The sequence below is a fragment of the Indicator indicator genome, unplaced genomic scaffold, assembly GCF_027791375.1.
Source record: "Indicator indicator isolate 239-I01 unplaced genomic scaffold, UM_Iind_1.1 iindUn_scaffold_99, whole genome shotgun sequence".
In the NCBI taxonomy this organism is placed as follows: Eukaryota; Metazoa; Chordata; class Aves; order Piciformes; family Indicatoridae; genus Indicator; species Indicator indicator.
The window spans coordinates 125,289-148,498 of record NW_026539215.1 but is presented as its reverse complement, the minus strand read 5'-3'; the positions used below and the strand labels follow the sequence as shown (position 1 = coordinate 148,498).

The window sequence follows — 23,210 nt, the reverse complement described above, 5'->3', positions numbered from 1 at the left end:
CCTAGGGAGAAGTTCATTTCCTCCATGCAAGCTCTAAGTGAGAAGGGAAAAGTGGTTAGAGGCCAGTCCCCGAGGCTGGCAATCACTGCAGCTTGCCACAGTGACATTTCTGCCCTTACGTGCCAAAGGAAATTCCTTTCTGAACCACTTGCAATGAGGACCTTGCTTTCCAACAGCTCCACATTCTGGTACCAAAGCATCCCACTCTGTGTCATGGTTTGTGGATGAGGTCCAATACAAATCTGCAACTCCTTGTCAGGCAAAGCAGTTAAGCTCCCTAAAAACAGGAAAAGGAAAAAAAGAAAGAGTGAGACAATCTTCAAAACCAAACCAAAACAAAACCCCAAAGCGATTTTCTGGAAGCCTCCTCCATTAACCCATCCAATGCTGAGATTCCCTTCCTCTGTGGCTGCTGGCTGGCCAAGAGCTGTGGAACATGAAGCAAGGCACCAGCCTGCGGGTACTTGCTGCCTTCTAGCCACCAAAACCAGAGCACCGAGTCACTACCAATCCCAGAGCAGACCCCAGACATAATAGGCATCCCAGAGAGACCCCAAAACTCATGGAGAACTCCCCAACTCCTTCAGGGCCCCCCAGGGATTCCCCAATTCAGATGCCCATAAAACCCCTTTGGATGCACCCAAAACCCCATTTGATACACCCAGGTCCATTTCAGGTACCCCCACACGCTTTTAATGACCCCAGACCCATTGCAGATGACCCTAGAACCCCCTAACACTGCCCCAGACCCCTTCTAGGTGCCCACAAAACCCCTTTAAACACCAAAAGAAACCCTTTCCCTGTCTCCAAACCCTCTTTGTAGGCCATTCGGACCTCCAAAGTCTAGTTCCTGGGAGCACCGGGCTTCTGGGAGGATGCTAGGGCCATACTGGGAGCACTGGGACAGGGGGTCACTGGGTATTACTGTCAGCACTGAAATCTCTTTTGGGGCAGTGAGACAGACTGTGAAGACACCGGGGCCACACTGGGAGAGGCTAGGATGACACAGGGATCACTGGAATCACAGATTGGGTCAGGTTGGAAGGGACCTCCAAAGGTCATCTAGTCCAAACCCCCCCAGTGAGCAGGGACATCCCCCATATACAAGTTTCAATTGTATAAACGGCCTGGTTCCAGACTTTTAAAACTTTTGAGTCTATATCCTCTTGTGAGTTTTTCTACCCAGATTCAGGGAGCTGGGTAGAAGGGAGAAAGGAACACGATGAGCACATAATAAGATTGTACAGGTGAAGATTCAGAATGCTGCACCAGTCAGAAAAAACACAAATTCTGACTTACTCTGAAGTCTGTCACTGGAAGTCAAAATTTGCTCAAATCCTATACCTAGCTGCAAGCAGGGAAAGTGGTTAAAGCCTCAAAGAGAAACCAACAGCTACAGATTAGATAATTTTCAGGACGTGAAAAGAATGCTGTGTCTGCACTATTCAAAGCTGAGTGTCCTGACTTAGATGACCACAAGCCCTCCCAGGGATTGCTTCCTTAGATGCTTATCTGGGCTCAGACAACCATTCCCTTCATCCCTCCTCTCTCTCTCAAGCAGCGTATTTTGCCAGGCTCTCTATCCAGACCTCCTGCCATAGCAAGGAGGCCACAGTAGTTGTGATCAAGACAAGCCTGGAAGAAGGAAAAGGACAAAAAATGAAGACAAATGGGAGGGGAAAAGGGGGACAAAGATAAGCTAAGAAGGAGCAGCACTGCTCAGCCATGATGAGAGAAGGAGAGAGGACTGGTTTTGAAGGCAGGAAGGTGCTTTTGGCAGCTTGGGCAGCACTTGCACTGCCAGCTGGGTTCCACAGAGAAATTGCACTGAGTCACTGAAAAAAGATATAAAAATAAATGTGCTTAGATAGAGGCTTTTGCAATAAAAGCTAGAGGAACCAACAAAGGCCACTGCTTGCTTCCTTGCTTTTTTCTTTAACTGAAAAGTTTATCACTTTGTTCTAATTCCCAAAAGGTTTTCACTGCATTCATAGGGCAATTAGAGGCTTGCCTTGGCTGTATGTAACACCTGGAAATTGCCATCAAAATCTTAGCAGGATAACAAGAAGAAAAGAAAAAAAAAAAAAAAAAACAAAAACAAACAGCAAACTGCTTTACGTTATCAAGGAGGAGCCTGAAATCCTACAGGAACTGTATTTTTATGACAAACTATTTTTTTTTTTATTCTTTTAATGTCACACCAACAAGTACATTTTCACCACCTAACTGAATGTCACAGTTGTAACTCAAAGCCCAGCAAGATAAAGTGTATCCAAAAAAAACAAACAAACAAATAAAAAAAAAAAAAAGAGAAAGAAAGCTAAAGAATTCTCATTGTCTTCCCTTTTTTCCTTGAGAGATCAAAAACTGTAACAAGATAGACCTGAATTTCATGAGATTTGGGATTCGGATAAACTAGGGAAATCATTTTGTTTGAAGTTTATGGTTCTTAGGTGCAGCTGTGGAATGACACACTGCTAAGTTCCTTACAAATGCTAATTATATGGAATTTAAACTGTTCATGGCTTTTACCACAGATCGGTCCTAGCATGTGACTTTCTGAACCTAGACAAGTCTTATTGCTGTATCACTCTGAGCTCAGGAAAACGTGCCAAATGGCTGCCACACCGCAGAAATCACATTTATAGGACTGAATCAGCCCAATTTTGTATTTCAAACAGACAGCATCTGTCTGAATGCTGTATTCCTATAAGTGTGCCTAGGAAAATCACAGGAGCAGGCTCCATATTCATCACAGCCCTAAGCGTACTTGCCAGCTAGCAACTGGATCACACAGCTGCTCCCTGCACCCAGCAGGATTTGGGGAAGAGAATAATAATAGTTATAATAGTAATATTAGTAATAATAATCCTAAGAAGGGTAAAAAATGCAAATGAACACTATTACTCACCATCAGCTGACTGATGTTAATCCAGTCCTGGAGCAGCAGCCCACTGGCCAACCTGCCCTCTAGGTTTCTTGCTGAGCATGTGGAATATCCTTGCTAAGTATGGAATACCCTTGCTCAGTACGGAACGTGCCTTTGCTCAGCGGGCATCAGCCGTCCCAGCTGTGTCTCCTCCCAGCTTCTTGTGCACCTCAGCCCTCGCACTGATGGGGAGCTCTGCGCAGCAGAAAAGGCCTTGGCATTTCACAAGCACTGCTCAGCAGTAATCAAAATATCCCAGCACCATCACTTGTGTTTCCCGTACAAAGCCAAAACTTAGTCCCATACCAAGTACTATGAAGGAAATTAGCTCCACCCCAGAAAAAAAACAGGGACAAGGTTGGGCGTTGGTCCCTTCTCCCTAGTAGCGAGTGCTAGGAGGAGAAGTGGCCTCCAAAAATCCTTCACATGCCTCCAAACCCCCTTTAGAGGCCCCTCAGACCCCCTAGCAGCACGTGGCAGCAAGCTGCACCCTGCCGCAGGCACACAGTGAACGCCAGAGCCGGCAGCACTTTGGCGCCAAGTCCCCAGCAAGGCCACGAAAGAACCCAGACACTGTGTGGACCCCACAGACACCCCAACCCCACACTGAGACACTCCCTAGCTCCTCTGGGACCCTGCAGAGAGGCTCAGAGAGCTCCCGGGGATCCTCCAGAGCTCCCCAGTCGCCTCTATACGCCCTCAGACCCTTTTAGAAGGACCCACAGGGATGTTTTGATACCCCAAATTCAATGTAGATGACCCCAGACCCATTTAGGTGTCCCCAGACCTTCTCGGTCACCCCCAAAAGCCGTTTAGATGCCCCATGATCACCTTCAGATGCCGGAGGGAACACAGCTGGGGGTCCCGCGGCTTGCAGCGACACCGACAGCCAGACCGAAGTCTCGCCGAATCTTGCGGGACCCCTTCCCCCTCGAAAGGATGGACACTCACAGGCACCGCGGCCGCTCAGCGTCCTATCAGACGCCGAATCGAGAGCAATCCGTGACAATCCCAGGACCAGACCATAGCGCTGCACTACACAGCTACCTGCGACGAATCCACAGCGCCGCTCGAGCCCTTGGCGCATGCGCACTGACAGACCCCGCCACAGCGCACGCGCTGAATCCATAGCAACGATCGCGACTCTGGCGCATGCGTACTGACAAACCCTTGCTAAAACGCATGCGCAGAATCCATAGCAACGATTGCTACTCTCGCGCATGCGTACTGCCAGACTCGTGCTACGGCGCATGCGCCGATTCCATAGCAAAGATCGCGTCTTACTCTGCCTCCCCTAAGAATTTCAAGGGCATTTCAAGCCTTCAGCGCATTGAGAATCGAGTAAAACTGCACGGAGGACTGACGGGGTGGCACACGCAGCTGCACAGCTGCAGTGCCGACAAGCACACACGCGGGGCAGCACCGAGCACCGACAGAGCGGCACACGCGGCTGCACGGCTGCAGTACCGACAATTACACACGCGGGGGCAGCACTGGGCATCGACAGAGTGTCACACGCCGCTGCATGGCTGCAGTACCGACAATTACGCACGCGGGGGCAGCACTGAGTGTGCGGAGCAGCTCCCCTCGTCCTCTTCAGACTTTTTTCATTTCAATTACAAAACACAACACACGCACAGAGGAAAATTAATTTGTACATACACAAGTTCTTGTTATATATCAAGACCCTATGTCATTGTCTTTTCTTTAATTCTAAAAGCCTTGGGAGAATGGAGGAGATATAGGGGGGTCATTTCAAAATTTTTTTTACATATAAACCAATACAATTCTTCAACACCTAAATAAAAACGAGAGGTTTCTCTTGGCCTCACAACACACTCCTACTTACATTTTTAGTTTGTGATCCCCTCTGAGAATTTTCAGCATTCAGCATTTTGCATGGGGTGCTCCCATCCCTCACTTGCCTGCTCCTCTGCTGCATCATGCCCCTGCTCCATCTGACATAAGCACTCCACCCAGAATGCCCCCACTCCTTTGGATTCACACCCAAGAAAGGCACAAAAGAAAGGAAACTGCCTAGCCAGCAGCTCATTCCTTTAATCCCCACTCCCCCAAACTACAGATAGAACCACAGAATGGTGAAGTTGGAAGGGCCCTCCAGAGATTGAGTCCAGCCCTCTGCAAAACAGACCACCATGGGCAGGCCACCCAGGAACGCATCCAGGTGGGTTTGGAATCTCTCTGGAGAAGGAGATTCCACAGCCTCTCTGGGTAGCTTGGTCCGGGGCTCCAGCACCCTCCCACCAAAGTCTCCTCAGGTTGAAGTGGAAGTTCCTGTGCCTGGAGTGACAGGAGGTGTGATGGCTTCAGACTGGAAGAAGCTGGACTGAGGGTGGTGAGGCACTGGGACAGGTTGCCCAGAGGAGGCTCCAAGCCTGGCAGTATTGAAAACTTGGCTAGATGAGGCTTGGAGCAACATGGGCTAGTGGGAGGGGTCCCTGCCCCTGGCAGTGGGGTGGAACTGGATGTGCTTTGAGGTCACTTCCAAGCTGTGCCCTTCTGTGATTCCATGACCTACTGGGATGGACAGGGAGCGGTGACCGGCGAGGCTCCTGTGCCCATGCAAGGACCATGTAAGGTCGTGACTATGGAGGGTGAGCTGGTGGTGGTAGACACCTGCCACCCATTCGTGTGGGACAGACAGCCAGACAAGTCTGGACTGCATGTGGATTGGCTTTTCATAGAGAAGAACCCTTGCTGGGGACAGCAGTGCTGCACCTCTGAGGCACATCCTTCCACTCAGCCACGTGGCTGAATACCTCCACTGGCTGCTTGAGTCAGAGACCGCTACACCTCCAGGCCAGTACCTGCCATGTGTCCCTCTGGAACACTGCTCCTCGTGTCCCCTCTCAGCCCACTGACCCTGCCAGGGAGCTGCTGCTGGGACACTCCTGACAGCAGCACCAAGAGCAGTACAAAACCAGGCAGAGGAGGGATGAAATTGTCCCAACTGCCCCTGCTGGTACTGGACACAAAACCTCAGTGGAGACATTTGACCACTTGTGGACCTGCAGTGATGTCCCACTGCAGTGTGGCAGCCTGGCTTGGACCCAGCTAGTCCCAGTCAGTGGCTGGCCAGGATGTGCCTGAGGCTTAAGGAGACAGGCTCTGGATTCAGGTGTGTCCCAAAGGAGAAGCAGTTCCCACCACCACCGATGAGCAGCAGCTCCTCCTCCTCTGGCAGAAGGACACTGCTGTGGTTGTGCAGCATCAGTGGCCATTCCAGGTGCTCCTGGAAGGGAGAGATCAACACACAGGGACTGCAGCATCTGCTCCTCACACAGTGCTGTGGAGACACTGCACGTGGTGCCTTCTGTCACACAGATCAGCCACACTGGGTCTCATCTAGGACCATTTGGTCCACTGTACCACCCCCAAATGTGGGCAAAGCCAGGCAGGGAGCACAGGATGAGCAACCACAATTTCCTCCTCCAGTGTGTTCCACCCCCCCAGCACCACAGCCACTTTTAACGGGGGACAATGCCTCTGTACTCCCCAGCTATGGTGCTTCTCCTTCCAGAACCCAGACAGTCACCATCTGAATCCAAGCAGACCTCTGGCATTCGTGTCCCTGGCAAGGAGTTCCAGCTCCCACAGGAAGCACTCTTCTGAAGATTCTGCCTGCCACTTTCTTTTGATGTCTCCTAGTTCTTGTTCCAGAAGCAGCAACGCACGCTCGTGCCCCTACCACAAAGGGCAGCCTGGAACATGCACTTCATAAAATCCAAGACACATCTGGGAGGTCAAGGGAGTGGATTCTCCCCCTCTACTCTCTGCTGAGACCCCACCTGGAGCTTTGGTGTCCCCAGCACAAGGACATGGAACTGCTGGAGTGGGTCCAGCAGGCATGGAAGATGGTCAGAGGCTGGAGCACCTCGCCTGCAGGGACAAGCTGAGAGGGCTGGGGATTTTCAGCCTGGAGAATGCTCCAGGGAGTCCTTAGAGCAGCCTTCCAGTACCTGAAGGGGGCTGCAGGAGAGCTGGGGACGGGCATTTGACAAGGGCCTATGGAGACAGGACAAGGGACAGTGGACTTAAATTGAAGCAGGGGAGATTTAGGTTGGACACTAGGAAGAAATTCTTTGCTCTGAGGGTGGTGAGACATCAGAACAGGTTGCCCAAAGCTGTGGGCAGCTCATCCCTGGAGGTGTTCAAGGCCAGGGGATGCAGCCTGGAGCAGCGTGGGCTAGTGGAGACATCCCTGCTCATGGCAGGGGGTGGAACTGGAGATCTTTTAAGGTCCCTTCCAACTCAAGCCATCCTAGGACTCTCTGACAGCCTGAAGAGAAGGCCCTCCCTGCCACCCTTTGCAGTAGCAGCCCCGAGGTAGCCACACTCCTCACTCCACTCTGCCCACCTCAAGGGGCAGTGCCCACACTCACCGTGCCGATGGCGTAGTCCAGGCTCAGCCCAGTCGCCAAGTCCACGACAGTGACGCCCGGCGCCGGGGACAAGCACAGCCACACTCCCCCCACCAGCAGCAGCCTCCCATGGTGCACATGGGCTGTGTGTGAGTACCTGGGACCCCCAAGCCAGACCCCCATCAGCGCCAGGCAGGGACAGCCCAGACCCTGCCCAGCACCCTCTGCTCACCGTGGCACCAGATGAGGCCTCGTCTCCAGCACCTGCCACTGAAAGCCACCCTCCAGCTGCTCCAGAAAGCAAAGGGAGCCCAGGGGCTGCTCAGCTGCTCCCAGGCCCCCTGCCACCAGCACCCCTCCCTTCCAGCTGCAGGCACTGTGGGAGTGGCGGCCTTCTGGGGCTGGACCCTCCACCGGGATCTGGGGAGACACAACACCATGGCTGGAGCTCGCCCCACTGCACCTCTTCATCTCCAGGCTCCTAACGGCCTCCTCCTGCTGCCCTTCCCTGCCACAGCACAGGAGCAGCTGCTGGAGTGTAACAGCAGGGGGAAGTCCCTCCCCATCCTAAGCATGTTCCTCTAGGGATGGCCAAGTAGAAATGTCTCCATTTCCACCATCTCCAGCATCTGCTGGGCCCTCAGGCTCTAGAGGGTGGTATTTCTGGACAGCTCCTAGAGGGAACTTTCTCTGCTCCCTTGCAGGCTTCCTCCTGTTCAAGACACAAGTCTGAGAGCCACAGGGACAGATGCAGGGCAGCTCTTACCATGGAGCAGGGCAGCTCCCGGGTGTGCAGGAAGTGCCACAGGGTGACACAGAGGGAGGTGACACACGGGGATAGATGCAGGGCAGCTCTTACCACAGAGCAGGACAGCTCCTGGGTGTGCAGGAAGTGCCAGTCCCCCAGCACAGGCTGTGTGGCAGAGCGGCCGCCGAACAGGAACAGGTACTGCTGACCTGCAGGGACAGGGACGTCAGGGTCCAGCCTGTCACAAGAACAAGTCCTGTTTGCCCAGAAGCTGAGCCAGGACAAACATCAAGGTAGCCAGACAGACGTTCCATGCACTGCTGCCATCTGCAGCCTGAGGAGCACTTGAAGGCCCCAGCAGTCCGTGCAGGGAGTTGTGTTTCAGCCACAGCAAGGACTCCCGCAGCCAGGTGGCTGAAGGCATGTGGAAGATGAAATGTCTTTCCTGAGCAACCCTGCCCCTCCCTCCTGTGGCCATTCAAGACACCCCCATCACCAACCCACCTACACTCTCTAGGTTCTGAATGTCTAAGGATGTCTAATGGAGATCAATCACCAGCCCCAAAGCCAAGGAGAGGATGTAGGCTTGAAGAAGAATCTAGGCAGGGCAGAGGCTGCACCTTTCCTGATAGTGAGAACTAGACCAGCAAGGATGGTCAGGATCAAGTGTCAGCGGAACTGCAGAAGCCCAAGCAGGCAGCAGCACATCCTTGTATCTCGAGGAAACAGACAAGGAGCAGCTGCATTTGGCCACACAAAAGGGAGATGAAGACAATTTTAGGTGTGCAGGAGCTAACCTGGGGAAACCCCAAAATGCTTCAAAGGTGCAAAGTACTCTGGAAGATGCCAGGGACATGTGCTGGCCTCACTATGCCCTGTCAGCATGAGGGTTACTCCATTCCCAGGTGTCCAAGCACCTGGCCTACACTGCAGGAGCACCAAGGCTCCTCACAACCATTTGTCTCTCAGGGCCCACTGCCTGGGCAGGGCTGTGCCATCTGTTCTGGGGTGTGGATACCTCCCCACTCCTGCTGCCATATCCACTTCCACTCTCACCTTGGAAGGTCACTTGGGTCGCACTGTGCCTCCAGCGCAGAGCAGCTGCCTCCACAGCAGGCTGCAGGCTCACCAGCTCCACGCTGATGTCAGCTGGGTCCCAGGCACTGCAGCTCTCAGGGAACTTCAGCCACAGCATTCCCAGGCTGGCACTGGATGGGGATGTTCGGCCTCCCACCACCAGGGCCAGACCCCTGGAGACACAGCTGATGGTGTGGTACAGCCGCCCGTCTGCAGAGACACCAAGCACCGCAGCCCACATCACCTCCCTGCCATGGAGCTCATGGATCAGGGAATTGCTTGGGTTAGAAGAGACCCTTGACACGATGGAGTCCAACCACAGATCCCCCACTGCCCCAACACTATCAACCCATGGCCCTTAGCACCACAGATCCACAGCTTCCAAACCCCTCCAGCCACGGGGGCTCCACCACTGTCCTGGGCAGCCTGGCACAGGCGTGCACAACCCTCAAGGGGTAGAAATTGTTCCTCAGGGCCAACTTCAACCTCCCCTGGCACAACCTGAGGCCATTTCTTGGCCCAGCACTGAGGAGCAGACCTTGAGCCCCAGCTGGCTGCAAGCTGCTCTCAGGGAGCTGCAGCCAGCCACAAGGTCTCCCCTCAGCCTCCTCTGCTGCAGCCTCAACCCCCCTCCCAGGGCCCTCAGCTGCTCCTCACAACTTCTCCACAGCCTCCTCCTCCTTCCCCAGACCCCTCCCCAGCTTCCTTTCCCTGCCCTGGCACTGCCCCAGCCTTCAATGTCCTTCTAGCAGGGAGGCCACAACCCTACCCCAGCATTGCAGCTGTGGCCTCCCCAGTGCCCAGCCCAGGGGCACAATCCCTGCCCTGCTCCTGCTGCCCACACCATTGCTACTCCAGCCCAGACTGCTGCTGCCCTTCTTGCCCACCCCCTGGCTCCTCTCCAGCTGCTGCCACCAACCCCCACTAGGTCTTTCCCATCAGGCAGTTTGCAGCCATTGCCCAGCCTGGAGCCTCCATGGGACTGTTGTGACCCCAGTGCAGGACCCAGCTCTCAGGACCTTCAACTCTGGCTGCTCTGCCATCAGGTCTCCACACTGTTGACAGCTGCCCAGCAGCAGCAGGACTCACCCCATCTACTGCTCTGCATGCTCACGCTCCCTGCTGCCCAGCGCCCTCCACACCTCAGCAGCACCTGGCAGCTCCTGGCACGGCGGTGCTGCCCCTCCTCCTGCCCGAAGCCCCCTGTGGTCAGCACCACGCCAGGCTGCACCAGCACGGAGCGGTGTCCGAAGCGCCTCAGGCCAGGCACGGCAGAGTTCATGGCACAGGCTGCAGGGACAGTGCCAGCCAGGATGGGACCACAGCCGCCAGGAGCTGCAAGGCAAGGAGCAGCTGCGAGCTGGGCAAGCAGGAACCAAGGCTGAGCCCCAGCGAGACCCAGCAGGGCTGAGCAGCTTCTGCTGAGGGGGCAGCTGACAGAGAAGGGAGACAGCCCAAGGCGCCCCCAAACCAGGCTGCCTCTGTGCCAGCTTCAGCTGCTTGCCCACTGCTCCTTGGCTCCCAACACAGCTCTGAGATGCTCTCCTGGGGTGGAGGCAGAGCCGGCCAGGAGGTGACAGTGTCCTGGCCTGCTGCAGCAGGACAGCAGCCACTGCCACTGCCCTGGGCTTTGTGAACAGCAAAGGGCAGCAGGAAAGGGGCACACAGGGAGCTGCACTGCAAGGCTCCTGGTTCGACTTTGATACTGCCTTCAGCAAAGCGCTGAGATGAAGTTCTAGAGCATGATGGATGGTCCCTGGCCATCTCCAGCTGCCTAGAGACCTCTCCAAACACCACATCCCTTCACATGGAGCCAGCTCCTGACACAGGACTGCAGCTGCTCAGCACAAACTGGTTGGGCTTTGTCTCCTGGGGCCTGTTCCTGTGTGGAGGTGCAGGAGAAGCAGCCCCCAGTCCTTGTTCTGCACCATACCTGGAGAAGCTGCCTGCACTGAACTTTCTTCAGTACAGGACTCTGCTTTCTGTCACTTGATGAGCTACAAAGTTGGGCTTAACCTCCCGGGCTCAAACACCTTCCTGCAGGCAGATCTCCAGGACTGAGGACTTTCATTTCCACAGATCATTCACCCGGAAGGTTTGGTACCTTGGGCAGGAGCTCTCTGAGGAGGCAGCTGGGGGCACACACTGGCACTGGCTGTGTCTGAGACACCAAACCCCTACACCTAAGTCACTGCCCAGGCTCTGAGGCTCTTCTATCAGCTCTCAACACAAGAGACAGCAGCGGGAAGGCCTCAATCCTGTCTCTGGTGAGTGAAGTGTCCTCACTGTGCTAATGCCAGCTGGGCAAAGGCCAGGTTCATCGATTCATGGATTCACAGAATTCCAGGTTGGAAGGGAGCTCAAGTATCATCCAGTCCAACCTTTCAGGGTAAGAACAGAGTTGAAATGAGCTGGCCCAGCACCCTGCCCAGATGGGCCTTGGCACTGTCTAACGCAGGGGAACCTTCCACCTCCCTGGGCAGTCTCCCAGTCTCTGATGGTTCCAAATTGATACATTCTTTTTCTGGCATCCAGTCAGAATCTCCCCAGCAGCAACTTGTCCCCACTGCCCCTTGTCTCTGTACCCCTTGGGTCTGTGTACAAAGGGAGTCTCCCTCGTCGTGAGAACCACCCTTTGTGTGCTTGTCTATGGTTAGGAGATCTCCCCTGAGCCTTCTCCAGGCTGAACAAACCCAGCTCCCTCAGCCTTCCCTCATATGACAGCTCTGCCAGTCCTCTGATCACTCTCCTGGCCCTTCTCTGGACCCTCTCCAGCCTGTCCCCATTCTTCTTGTACAGCAGGGACCAAACCTGAGCACAGTGTTCAAGGTGCAGCCTGCCCAGTGCTGAGCAGAGTGGGACAATGACATCTTTATCCCTGCTGCTGACACCCTGATTGATGCAACTCAGCATCCTGGTGGCTTTCTTTGCAACCACAGCTCACTGTTCACTCATGCTGAGCCTTCTGTCCACCAAGACCCCCAGGTCCCTCCCCACAGTGCTGCTTCTCAAGCCAGGTGGCTCCCAGTCTGAGCTGCATTGCTGGGTTGTGTGTTTCCAGGGGCAAACCCTGCACTTGAGCTCATTAATCTTCAAGCAGCTCCTTCCTGCCCACTCAAGCAACCTGTTGAGATCCTCCTGGAGGGTGGCTCTCCCTTCTGGGCTGCCAGCTTTTCCCCACTTGTTGGCCCTTAACTGAAGGACAGAGCCCACATGTTGAGGAGCCTTTGAGGTTGTACTCTAAGGACCAGGGATGCCCACAGAGCAGATTTAACCCCACACACTCCCTGGGCTTCCATTTCACTGCTCTGGTTGGGACACACCACGATGGGTTCCATGGCCCTGCTGGCAATGCCATCCTGCCTCACCCCTGCCCAGCTGCCTTCTCTGCTCCCTGGAACACAGCTCTCAACCTCTAGCTGCAGACAGAGCTTGTGGTGCTGTCTGTGAGTAGGACTAGTGGAGGGAAATGGGTTAGAAACCACCTTCTGCTGTCCACCCTGCAAAGGGAAGCAAGCAACCAGAAGCAGGAATGGTCTGGGCTGCTGCCAGCTCCTTATCACAGAAGCACCATTCCAATCCTGGCTGTTCCTCAGCTCCACCACTCCTGCCCCTCTGAACAGAGCAGCAGAGATGTCAAAGCACTTCAGAGATGCTGCACCTGCAGTTCCACCCATGGGAGGAGCAAAGCAGACAACTTGTGGCAGAGAGTTCTACTGGACTGCACTTGATGGTGCAGCAAGGGACACAGAGACACCTCTGGGAGCTGGAAGGACAGAACCCCCTGGAGCCACATCTGGAAGGAAGTGGAGAGGCTGCAGGACCCCAAAACGAGGGGAGCAGGGCAGAGGGGCACTGCAGCCATGCACTGGAGGGGGCCCATGTACCAAAAGAAGGAAAAACTGCTCAGATTGGAAGGTTCCATACACTGGAAGAGTGATGCTGGCTCAGGATGTGGCCCTGACCTCGCTACAGACAGCAGAACCACTGTGAGAAGGACAGAGAAAGCTGCTCAGGTGGCAGCATACCCTCTGCTCCTTCCAGGGTGTTGCAGTCCTCTAAAACCTCTGAGGGAAGCCTACCTGCCAGAGATAAAAGAACAGGAGCATTGCTCAGGAGGTACCTGTCCTGCTGGGCACCAACGGAGTCCAGGGAGGTTCCATCCCCTTGGAAGCAGCCAGGACAAAGTAATGAGAACACTTCAAGTGCCACTCCTGTAGCAAGGAAAGAACAAAACCGAACAGTCTGCCCCAAACTGTCAGAGCAGCCAGGATGAGCAAAGCAGCCACAGAACTGTGTGGCAGACCCAAGCCCAGCCAGGCCTGGCTGTCCCCAGCAGTGGCCAAGCAGAAGACTAGAGTCAGCAGGGTCACTCCTCAGCCTTCAGAGCCTCACAGCTCAGGGACTGTCTCAGCCAGGAGCTGTGCTTGGCACTGGGCAGCTGGCAATGGGCTCCTGCCCAACTGTCTGAGCTCACACCAGTGTTCAGTGTCTCCGAGCTGCCGCGGCAGGAGATCCCTGCTCAGCACAAGGAACAGCTTCTGCTCTTGCTCAGCTTCCCTTTTACAATTCCCAGTCCCTGCTCTGATCAACTGCACCTCAGCTTCCCCTCTATGATTCCCAGTGCTGAGCAGAGTGAGGGCCTGGGTTGATTAAAGGTCATGGAGTCACGACCCCAAAGAAACCACCACAGGCAGGACGTGGTGTCTGCCGGCCAGTAATGACCAATATGATCTCCAGTCTGGTCTGAGAATCATTCTGGGCAGAAGCAGAAGCAAGAGGAGGTCAGTAGCAAGGCCAAGGACCACCCTGGCTTCATGGACATCGGGGAGTTGGGAATGTCCACCCTGCAGGGTGGGAGGTGTTCAGCCAACTCCACAGCATCAACCCAAGCCTCAAAGGCACAAGAAGCCACAGTATCAGCACCGTCACCCAGCACCTTTTGGAATGTGAGATCCAAGAGGGAACACAGACACTGGCAGTGGCAGCATCCACTGCTAGTGCCAGGCAAAGCCTTCCACAGATCCACCACCCTCAGCACCATATCTTATCCATCTGGATCAAGCCTGCTCCAGTGGGCCTGGATCTTTGCCTTCATGAGGCAAAGCAGATCTTGCATGTTGGCAAGATCAACACCAGCACCTCAACCTGCTCCTGCTGCAGGCTGATTTTTCAAAAAGCCTTTGACACCATTTCCCACAGAATTCTTGTGGACAAACTGGCTGCCCATGGCGTGAATGAGCACACACTCTGCTGGTTAAAGCCCTGGCTGGGTGAAAGGGCCCAAAGAATGCTGGTTAAATCCAGCTGGCAGCCGGTCACCAGCAGCGCTCCTCAGGACTCAGTGTTGGGACCACTTCCGTTTAATGTCTTTACTGATGACCTTGATGAAGACACAGAGTGTGTCAGCAGTGAGTTTGTAGATGACACCAAGTTAGGTGGAGTGTTGATCTTCATGAGGGTAGAGAGGCCCTGCAGAGGGACTTGGATGGATTGGGTCCATGGCCAATGTTAATGGGATGAGCTTCAACAAGGCCAAGTGCCAGGTCCTGCACTTGGGTCACAACAACCACAAGCAATGCTACAGGCTTGGAGAAGTGTGGCTGAAAGGGACCTGGGGGTGCTAATGGACAAGCAGCTGAATAGAGGCAGCAGTGTGCCCAGGTGGCCAAGACAGCCAATGGCATCCTGGCTGGGATCAAAATACTGTGTCCAGCAGTCGGGAGGTGATTGTCCCCTGGTACTCAGACCTGGTGAGGCCACAATACAAGAGAGATGTGGAGGTGCTGGAGGCAGTGCAGAGGAGGACAAGGAAGCTGTGAAGGACCTGGAGAATAAATCTTACGAAGAGCAACTGAAGGAGCTGGGGATGGTTAGTTTGGAAAAGAGGAGGCTGAGGGGAGACCTCATGGCTCTCTACAACTACCTGAAAGGACATTGTAGAGAGGCTGGTGCTGGTCTCTTCTCACAGGTAATTAGCAATTAGTGATAGAACAAGAGGGAATGGCCTCAAGCTACGAATGGGTAGGTTTAGACTGGACATTAGGAAAAAAGTTTTCCCAGTCAGAGTGGTCAGGGATTGCAATGTGCTGCCCAGGGTGGTTTAGATGTGATGCTTGGGGATATGGTTTAGGGGTGAACGTTGTAGACTAGGGTCAAAGGTTGGACTTGGTGATCCTGAGAGTCTCTTCCAACCTGAATGTTTCTGTGATTTCTAGTCACAGAATTGTTTGGGTTGGCAGAGCCCTCCAACACCATTGACTCCAACCTTCAACCTAACACCATCCACGGCTATCAAACCATGTCCCCAAGTGCCATGGCCACAGGCTTCTTGAACACCTCAAGGATACCTCCCTGGGCAGCCTGTTCCATCCCTGACCATTCTTGCAGAACAGAAATTGCTCATGTCCAACCCAAGCCTCCCTGGCACAATTCCAGGCCATTTCCTGTCCTTCTCTCCTGATACTGGGGAGAAGAGACCAAGCTCCACCTGGCTCCAAGCTCATCTCAGGGAGCTGTAGAGAGCCACAAGGTCTCCCCTCAGCCTTCTCTGCTGCAGCCTCAAGCCCCCCAGCTCCCTCAGCTGTTCCCCACAACTTCTCCAGACCCTTCTCCTCCTTCTCCACACCCCTCCCCAGCTTCCTTGCCCTTCTCTGGCCCTGTTCCAGCCATCAATGTCCTTTTGGCAGGGAGGAATCAATCCTGACCCCAGGATTCCAGCTATGGCCTCACCAGTGCCAAACAACAGAAGCCACAGGACTGAGAGGGAGGCTTCTAGTGAGTGTCCTACAGGATATCTGCCTTGAGTTGCTTAGGATCTTTCAGTTCTCTCCTAGACTTCAGCTAAGCACCAACTTTGCCAGCATCTGACAAAGCAATGACCAAGAGCAGAGCCACAGCCACATTCCAGCTGTCCACTTAGGAATGTAGCAAAGTCAGACCAAAACACATCTGCAGCTGGTGACCTGCCCCAACCAACAGCCACAGCCCAGGGACACTGAGTGAGCAGGACACCTGCATCTGCTTCCCCCCAGGCTGCTCCAACTGTCTGCAGCCAGAAGCCTCACACCAGGGCATCCAACAATCCCCACTGGGTCCCACTCAAGGAACTGCCCCTGGAGCCCCAGCAGAGATATGCAACACCCTTGATGCCACCAGCTGCTTTGTGATGCTGAGGCTTCCTCCCTGAGACTTCACTGAAGGAACAAGAAGCTTCTACAACATCCAAGTCTTCTTCCAGCGCTGCTTGCCACAGCTCCACATGGAGCTTCCCCCATGCTCTGCATTAACTCAGACTCAAGACCCCTCCACAAACTCCATTGGCTCAGCAGCTCTGGGACACAGCTGTGGCCACAGGAGGCTGCAGACCACTTGTCCCACCACAGCCAGGCCAGCAGTGCTCTGGAGCTTACCTCATACTCATCGAAGGGCTCCAGAGCCTGCACCCTCTGCTGCTCATGCTCTGGGGTGCAGCAGGTAAAGAACTGGTTCATGTCCATGGTGCTGCACTCACTCCAGCCCTGCAGCACAAAGCCCTCAGAGTCACCTCTAGAAGGAAAGGGACTCAGTGCCACCAGAACACAGCCCAACTCAGACACTGCAGGAGTCTCTCACACAGTCCAGCTGGCAGAGCAGCAGCCCAGCACCTGGCCAGGGCAGGTCTCTCACCTGTAAACCTCTTCAGAATGTGATTTATGGCATCAAACCTCCCAGAGGAGCCCATCTTGCCCCAGTCCCATACAGGCAGGCAGGCTGCAAGCTGGCTGGCAGGACTTTCCAGCGCCTGCTCATCTACACCACTGGTGACCTCTGAACACTTCAGTTGCAGCCTCATGGAATGGTTTGGGTTGGAAAAGACCCCAAGATCCTCCAGTCCAACCATTCTCAAACCCTGCCATGGCTGGGGCTAACCCATGGCCCTCAGGCACCACATCTTTGCCTCCTGCAAAGCCCTCCAGGGGTGAGGACTCTGCATTGGCAGCCTGGGTAAGGCTTTGAGAACCCTTCCAGTGGAGAAGTTCCTTCTGATGTCCAACCCAAACCTCCCTGGGGCACCTTGAGGCCATCTCCCTTCATCCCAACCCTTGTCACAACTTTGTCCCACATCACCACATCCCCAGCCCCTGGGCCCCCTGTGTGCCCTGGAGCTCAGGTACCCACCCGTGCCAAGAAGCGGCTGCACTGCGCCCCACAGTCTGGGTACTGCGCCAGGGAGCGAAGGGCAGAGCCCTGGCGGGCGAAGTGCTGCTGCATGACGCGGCCAAAGGGGTCCTGGGGGCCCAGCTGCTCGTATAGCAGGAACCCGGCGCAGAGAAAGTGCTCAGCAGCCCAGCACAGCAGCGCATCCGACCTGCGGGCACCAGGAGGGCACTATGGACACCAGGACAACGCTATGGGCACCGGGACGGAAGGGGGCTGCAGGCATGGGGCAGGTGGAACCTCTGAGGGAGCTCCTGGCACAGGGCAGGAGGAGTCCATCCTCCTGCAGCACACCCAGCATGCTGTGTGGGCCTCCTGAGAGAGGCAACAGACAGAGGAAACTCCTGTGCTGGGATGGGGAACATCTCCTGACCCAAGCAGAGCTGAGGGCTGTGCAGCTCGAAGGGCTCAGCTCCACTTGTCAGAGGGTCTCCTTCTCTTTCCCCTCCCTTTCAGGGCGTGAAGACCACTTACCCACCACCATTACCATGCAAGGAGCTGTCTGGGCCTGGCACAGAAACCCTCAGGCTTCAGTGATCAGACAGCAGCTCTGCCAGCCCCAGGTGGCACACAAAGGCTGCTGTCACCACCCCCAGAACAGTCCCACTGACCTGCTGCTCTCCATGTAGGCGAGTACCACCTCTGCGATGAAGAGGGTGGGGACCTCCCTGTCCATCCCTGCTTGCTCCAGGGCTCTCTCCAGCTCAGGCAGCTGTGACAGATCTGCTCCCAGCAGTTTGTAATCCCCTGCAGACAAGGGCATGACCCCTGGCAGAGAGAGATGGTGCCACCTCACCACAGTGCTGCTGCAACAGCAAGACCAAAGGGACGCACACGACCACCACCCATCACTGATAAGGGCCAGGACAAGGGGCAGTGGCTTCCCGTGCCACAAGGGAGATCTTGATCAGGTGTGAGGAAGAAGCTCCTCACCATGAGGATGGGGAGACACTAGAACAGATTGTCCAGAGTGGTTATGGCTGTCCCGTCCATGGAAGTGTTGAAGGCCACTCCATGACCTCTCACCAGATGTGCTGCAGCTCTGTGCTGGGTTCTTGGCAGTTCCTGACACGGTGCACCAGAAATGCACAGAACTACAGAACAGTGGGGTTGGAAGGGACCTCTGGAGACCATTGAATGCAGCTCCCCTGCCAGAGCAGGATCACCTAGGGCAGGTCACACAGCAACACATCCAGGTGGATTTTGAAAGTCTCTAGAGCAGACTCCACAACCTCTCTGGGCAGCCTCCAGGTCTCCAGCACCCTCACCCCAAAGAAGTCTCCTCATGTTGAGGTGGAGTCTCCTGTGTTGCAGCTTGTGCCTGCTGTTCCTTGTCCTGGTACTGAGCACCACCAAAAGCTGTACCAGAGAGGCCCTGAGCTTGGTGTGACCCACCCCTCTCTGGCAGCCAGGCCTTCTCGTGTCTCCCGCTGTTCAGCAATCTCTGTTCAAGAGCTCCTCAGAAAACGCACAACTCTGCAGCTCCTTCACCACCACACCTCAGCTGTCTCAGGCTGCAGCTGCTCACTGCTCCTAAACATCTGGGGTCTACAAAGGCTTCCCCAAGCCCCATACCTGGCTCTCCTCCAGCATCTCCCACCAGTGCCAACAGCTCCTCCACTTCTCTGATCAGAGCAGCTTTTTGGGACACCACGCTGGGGAAGTCCACCTCATACACCACAGTGTGGGACAGCAAACCCAGGTCCTTCAGGCGGAAGTACAGAGAGTCAAAGCCAGCACCTAGGGACAGGATCTGCAGAGAAAGCATCAGAGAGAGTCACCCCCAGCTCTGGCAGCACCCTGAGCATCTGGGGGTGAGCAACTCTCCATGATAGCATCTTCAGTGATAAAATCATGCAACATCCTGCAAAAAAGCAGTAAATCTGCATGGACATTGCCCCCTCCAGATACTTCTATGTGACACAGAGAGAGTCACAGAAGTGTCAGCCAGATCCTCTGTGACCTTCTGGCAAAGGGTGACAGGAGGTCACCAACAAACCACAGTGGTGCCAAGGTGCCCAAGACTCCTCAAACACAGGGTGGCAGCTGCCAGCAGAGCCAAAGACACACACCTGGGTCCTCGGGTGTCTGCAGGTCCTCAGCAGGAAGTCCTGGATGCAGTGATCCACAGCACGGGCACGGATGTAATAACCTCTGGGGGGAAATCCAGCTGTGAGCCCCTCCAGGAGCCCACCTCTGCAGCTCCAGCATCCTCCAGCTCAGAAAGCTGGCTCCCAGCTCCTGCCCAGTGAGCCCACAGACAGCCCTGCACTCGGAGCTGTCTGCTGGCTCAGTCACATCTAGAGCTTGCTGGCAAGCAAAGCTCTTGGCCTCAGGAGCTCTTGACCAGCATCACCACAGACCACAGGAATGTTGCCGCCCAGCTGGGCCCACTCCCTTCTGTACAACAAATATCACAGAATCAGAATCAGTTAGGGTTGGAAGGGACCACAAGGATCATCAACCCCCCTGCCATGGGCAGGGACACCTCACACTACATCAGGCTGGCCAGAGCCTCATCCAGCCTGGCCTTAAACACCTCCAGGGATGGGGCCCCAACCACCTCCCTGGACAACCCATTCCAGGCTCTCACCACTCTCATGGGGAAGAACTTCTTCCTCACATCCAGCCTGAATCTCCCCACTTCCAGCTTTATTCCATTCCTCCAGTCCTATCACTACCTGATATCCTAAAAAGTCCCTACCCAGCTTTCTTGTAGGCCCCTTTCAGATATTGAAAGGCCACAATAAGGTCACCTCGGAGCCTTCTCTTCTCCGGACTGAACAGCCCCAACTCCTTCAAGTCTCTCCTCATAGGAGAGGTGCTCCAGCCCACTGATCATCCTGGTGGCCCTCCTCTGAACACGTTCCAGCACGTGCATATCCCTCTTGTAATAGGGGCTCCAGAACTGGACGCAGTACTCCAGATGGGGTCTCAGCAGAGCTGAGTAGAGGGGGAGAATCACCTCCCTTGCCCTGCTGGCCACACTTCTCTTCATGCAGCCCAGGATCTGGTTGGCTTTCTGGGCTGCAAGTGCACACTGGCAGCTCATGTTGAGCTTCTCGTCCACCAGCACCCCCAAGTGCCTCTCCTCAGGGCTGCTTTCTAGCCAGTCACTGCCCAGCCTGTATTTGTGTTTGGGATTGCCTCAACCCAGATGCAGGACCTTGCACTTGGTCTTGTTGAACCTCATGAGGTTGGCTTGTGCCCACCTCTCCAGCCTGTCCAGGTCCCTCTGGATGGCATCCCTTCCCTCCAGCGTGTCTGCTGCACCACACAGCTTGGTGTCATCAGCAGACTTGCTGAGGGTCAGGTTCCTGAAGCTGTGCTCTGCAGCTGCCACTCAGCCCTCGCTGTACTTCCCTAAGGCTGTGCCTGAACGAGACAAGCGGAACCACCGGGACACCTCTGCAGCCGGAGGGGAGGTGGCTGCGAGCCTCTCGCGTCCCGGGCGCCACCTGCCGGTACAGCCGCTGGGGCTCGGCGGCCCGGGAAGCCGAAGGAACCCGCTCGCTCCTCACCGGTGGACTAGAGGGGCTCGCCGTCGCTGTCGACCTACCAGGAACGGCAGGAACCGGTCGTGGATGTAGCCCCGCGCCGCCGCCGAGCACTTGCTGACGGCGCTGCTGCCGCCGGTGCGTTGAACCTGACGGAACAAGGCCACGACGCCGGCGGTGAGGCCAACCCCCGCCGCGGGCCGAGGAGTGCCCAGGCATGGACAGCGACGAGAGGGCTCCGAGAGGAGGGCAGCTCCCGCCGGCGCCGCCCAGCCCCAGCCCCGTTCCCGTCCCAGCCCCCCGAAGCCGGGCCAGGCCCCGCCATCCGGACCGGACCCCCGCGGGGAGGGACCGCGGCACCGGGGATCACTCACGGCGACAGGTCGCGGGGCCCCGGGACGGCCGTGACCCATTCTGAGGCTTGGCGGCAGCGTGAGCGGAGCGCGAGGCGCAGCCAGTGACGTAGCAGCGCGTGTGACGTATCGCGAGGCGCCCGGCGTGGAGCTACTTGTGGAGAGCGCCCCCTGGCAGGCCGGCGTCGCTTGTCTCCCCATGCCGGTCCCGGTGCCGGCTGCTGCCCCGGCCTGGCTGCCCCGTGGGGATCCCGGTCCCGGGGACTCCGGCCTGGCCGCTGCGCTCCCAGCGGCACCCGGCTACCGGGAGCGTGTCGCCAGGGCAAGAGGCAGCGTCTGCACAGGGACCCGGGGCAGGAGCGAGGTGCTCGGGCACGGTGCCCATCTCCCTGCCGGAGTGTGGAGCTCTGCGCGGGATGCTGAGCTCTCTGCGGGGTGCTGAGTTCTCTGCAAGTGCTGAGCTCTGTGGAGGGTGCTGAGCTCTTTACAGGGTCCTGAGGAAAAGAGGGCTGTGGGGCACTGAGCACTGTGGGGAGAGCTGAGCTCCTCCAAGGGGTGCTGAGCCATATGAAGGGTTCTGTCCACTCCCTTCTGGCACAGGTAGAAGATCTTATGGTCACCTGCCACATTCTCAGGCTCTGGGTTAGCAACAGGTGCTGGGTTAGAAACAGGTTTGGTGTCCATGGCCTTAGTTTGGAGGACGTTTTGCAGCCTGGAGGATGTTTGGGAGCCTGGACAACGTTTTAGAGCCTGGAGGACGTTTTAGAGCCTGGAGGACATTTTGCAACCTGGAGGACATTTTGCAGCCTGGAGAACATTTTGCAGTCTGGAGGCGTTTTGCAGCTTGGCTGCTGTGGCAGGCAGGAGTACCTCCCCAGGTTTCATGGTGCCCACATCAGTGGCCTTCATTCCCATTTGTTCTTTGCTCACAGGGAGGCTCAGCCAGAGGTTGTTCCTGTGCCTGGCTCCCAGAAGACAAGCAGACAGATGTCACCTTTTGCCCTGTGCTGGCCAGGCCAGGGCAAGCTCAGCACCTTCTGCTGGTGGCACACAGAAGGTGCTTGATCACATCATGGACCCAGCACTTCCCTATGCCTTGGACACCATCCCAGCCTGACAGGGGAGCAGATGCCTCCCACCATGGGCAGCTTTCCCCTGCCTGGCGTCTCCTTGGGGCTCTGCTGGCATCTGGAGCTCGTGAGGAACACTCCTCTCGCCCAAACCCAGCACAGGCATCAGGACTCCACCACCCCCAGCCAGCTGGGGAGGGGGCACTAACGAGGAGCATCTGCTGCAGGAGCTATCTGTAGCCGGAGTGCTGGCAGCAGGCAGGGTGCTGGCAGCGGGCAGTGGGCAGGGCAGGCATGGCCCTGCCTGTGTCACCTTAGTGCTGGCGTCAGAGCCCCCTGCAGGAGCAGCAGGGAGGGCTGCAGAGAGGGGAGCACAGCCAGGCCACCGCTGGGAGCCCTGCACCACGAGGGAGAGGAGAGAGCAGAGCAGGGCCTTGTTCCACAGAAAGGTGCCCCCAGTGCTCTGTGTCGAGGTGGGCTGGAGAAGTTTAGGCCCTTCTGTGGGCTAACTGTAGCACAAAGTCTGAGCTTCTGACCTACTGCATCTGAAGGGAGGCTGGAGCGAGGTGGGGACAGCCTGTTCTCCCTGGTGACAAGGGATAGGATGAGAGGAAATGGCCTCAGGTTGCACCAGGGGCAGTTCAGGTTGGACATCAGAAGAAACATCTTCACTGCAAGGGTTCTCAACTGCAAGGGTTCTCAACTACTGGCACAGGCTGCCTGGGGAGGTGGTTGAATCCCCATCCCTGTTAGGGGTTTCAAAGAGGCAGGGATGTGGTGCTGCTGAAGTCTTCTCCAACCCAAACTGTTCCACGATCCTCTCTTCCCTTACCTGCTCTGCTCTCTTAACCACCTGGGTGATGCTGGAAGCTCTCAGGTGCAGCACAGGCTCTGTGTCAGCTCCCACCTGAGAACAGTTCTGGGGATGATCAGAAGGATACAGATCTAAGGTTCT

The 23,210-nt window shown here is 56.0% G+C and overlaps 1 protein-coding gene and 1 long non-coding RNA gene across 2 annotated transcripts; both read right to left on the bottom strand.

Moving 5' to 3' along the window:
• Positions 1 to 249: 249 nt before the first annotated feature.
• Positions 250 to 3,838, bottom strand: LOC128980291 (uncharacterized). Its single transcript, XR_008489477.1, has 3 exons — positions 3,761 to 3,838; positions 2,912 to 3,124; positions 250 to 277 (listed from the first exon to the last, which is right to left on the bottom strand). It is a non-coding gene; the product is annotated as an uncharacterized LOC128980291 (long non-coding RNA).
• A 2,176-nt stretch (positions 3,839 to 6,014) lies between these two features.
• On the bottom strand, positions 6,015 to 21,386 carry LCMT2 (leucine carboxyl methyltransferase 2). Its single transcript, XM_054398749.1, has 14 exons — positions 20,857 to 21,386; positions 19,408 to 19,489; positions 18,904 to 19,088; positions 18,269 to 18,315; positions 17,947 to 18,103; positions 17,297 to 17,486; positions 16,549 to 16,656; positions 13,260 to 13,350; positions 10,226 to 10,471; positions 9,116 to 9,346; positions 8,171 to 8,268; positions 7,544 to 7,731; positions 7,333 to 7,468; positions 6,015 to 6,182 (listed from the first exon to the last, which is right to left on the bottom strand). The coding sequence occupies exons 1-14, from the start codon at positions 21,384 to 21,386 to the stop codon at positions 6,015 to 6,017; spliced, it is 2,457 nt and encodes an 818-aa protein (XP_054254724.1).
• Between the last annotated feature and the right edge of the window lie 1,824 nt (positions 21,387 to 23,210).

What these genes read in the sequence shown, in the direction of transcription:
- LCMT2 (XM_054398749.1), bottom strand. Translation starts at nt 21,386, where the DNA reads ATGGGGAGACAAGCGACGCCGGCCTGCCAGGGGGCGCTCTCCACAAGT. An exon ending in GCAGACACCCGAGGACCCAG is followed by an intron (nt 19,089 to 19,407) that starts GTGTGTGTCTTT and finishes CTTTCTCTGCAG; the next exon opens with ATCCTGTCCCTAGGTGCTGG. An exon ending in AGGAGCTGTCCTGCTCTGTG is followed by an intron (nt 7,732 to 8,170) that starts GTAAGAGCTGCC and finishes GTGTCTCCCCAG; the next exon opens with ATCCCGGTGGAGGGTCCAGC.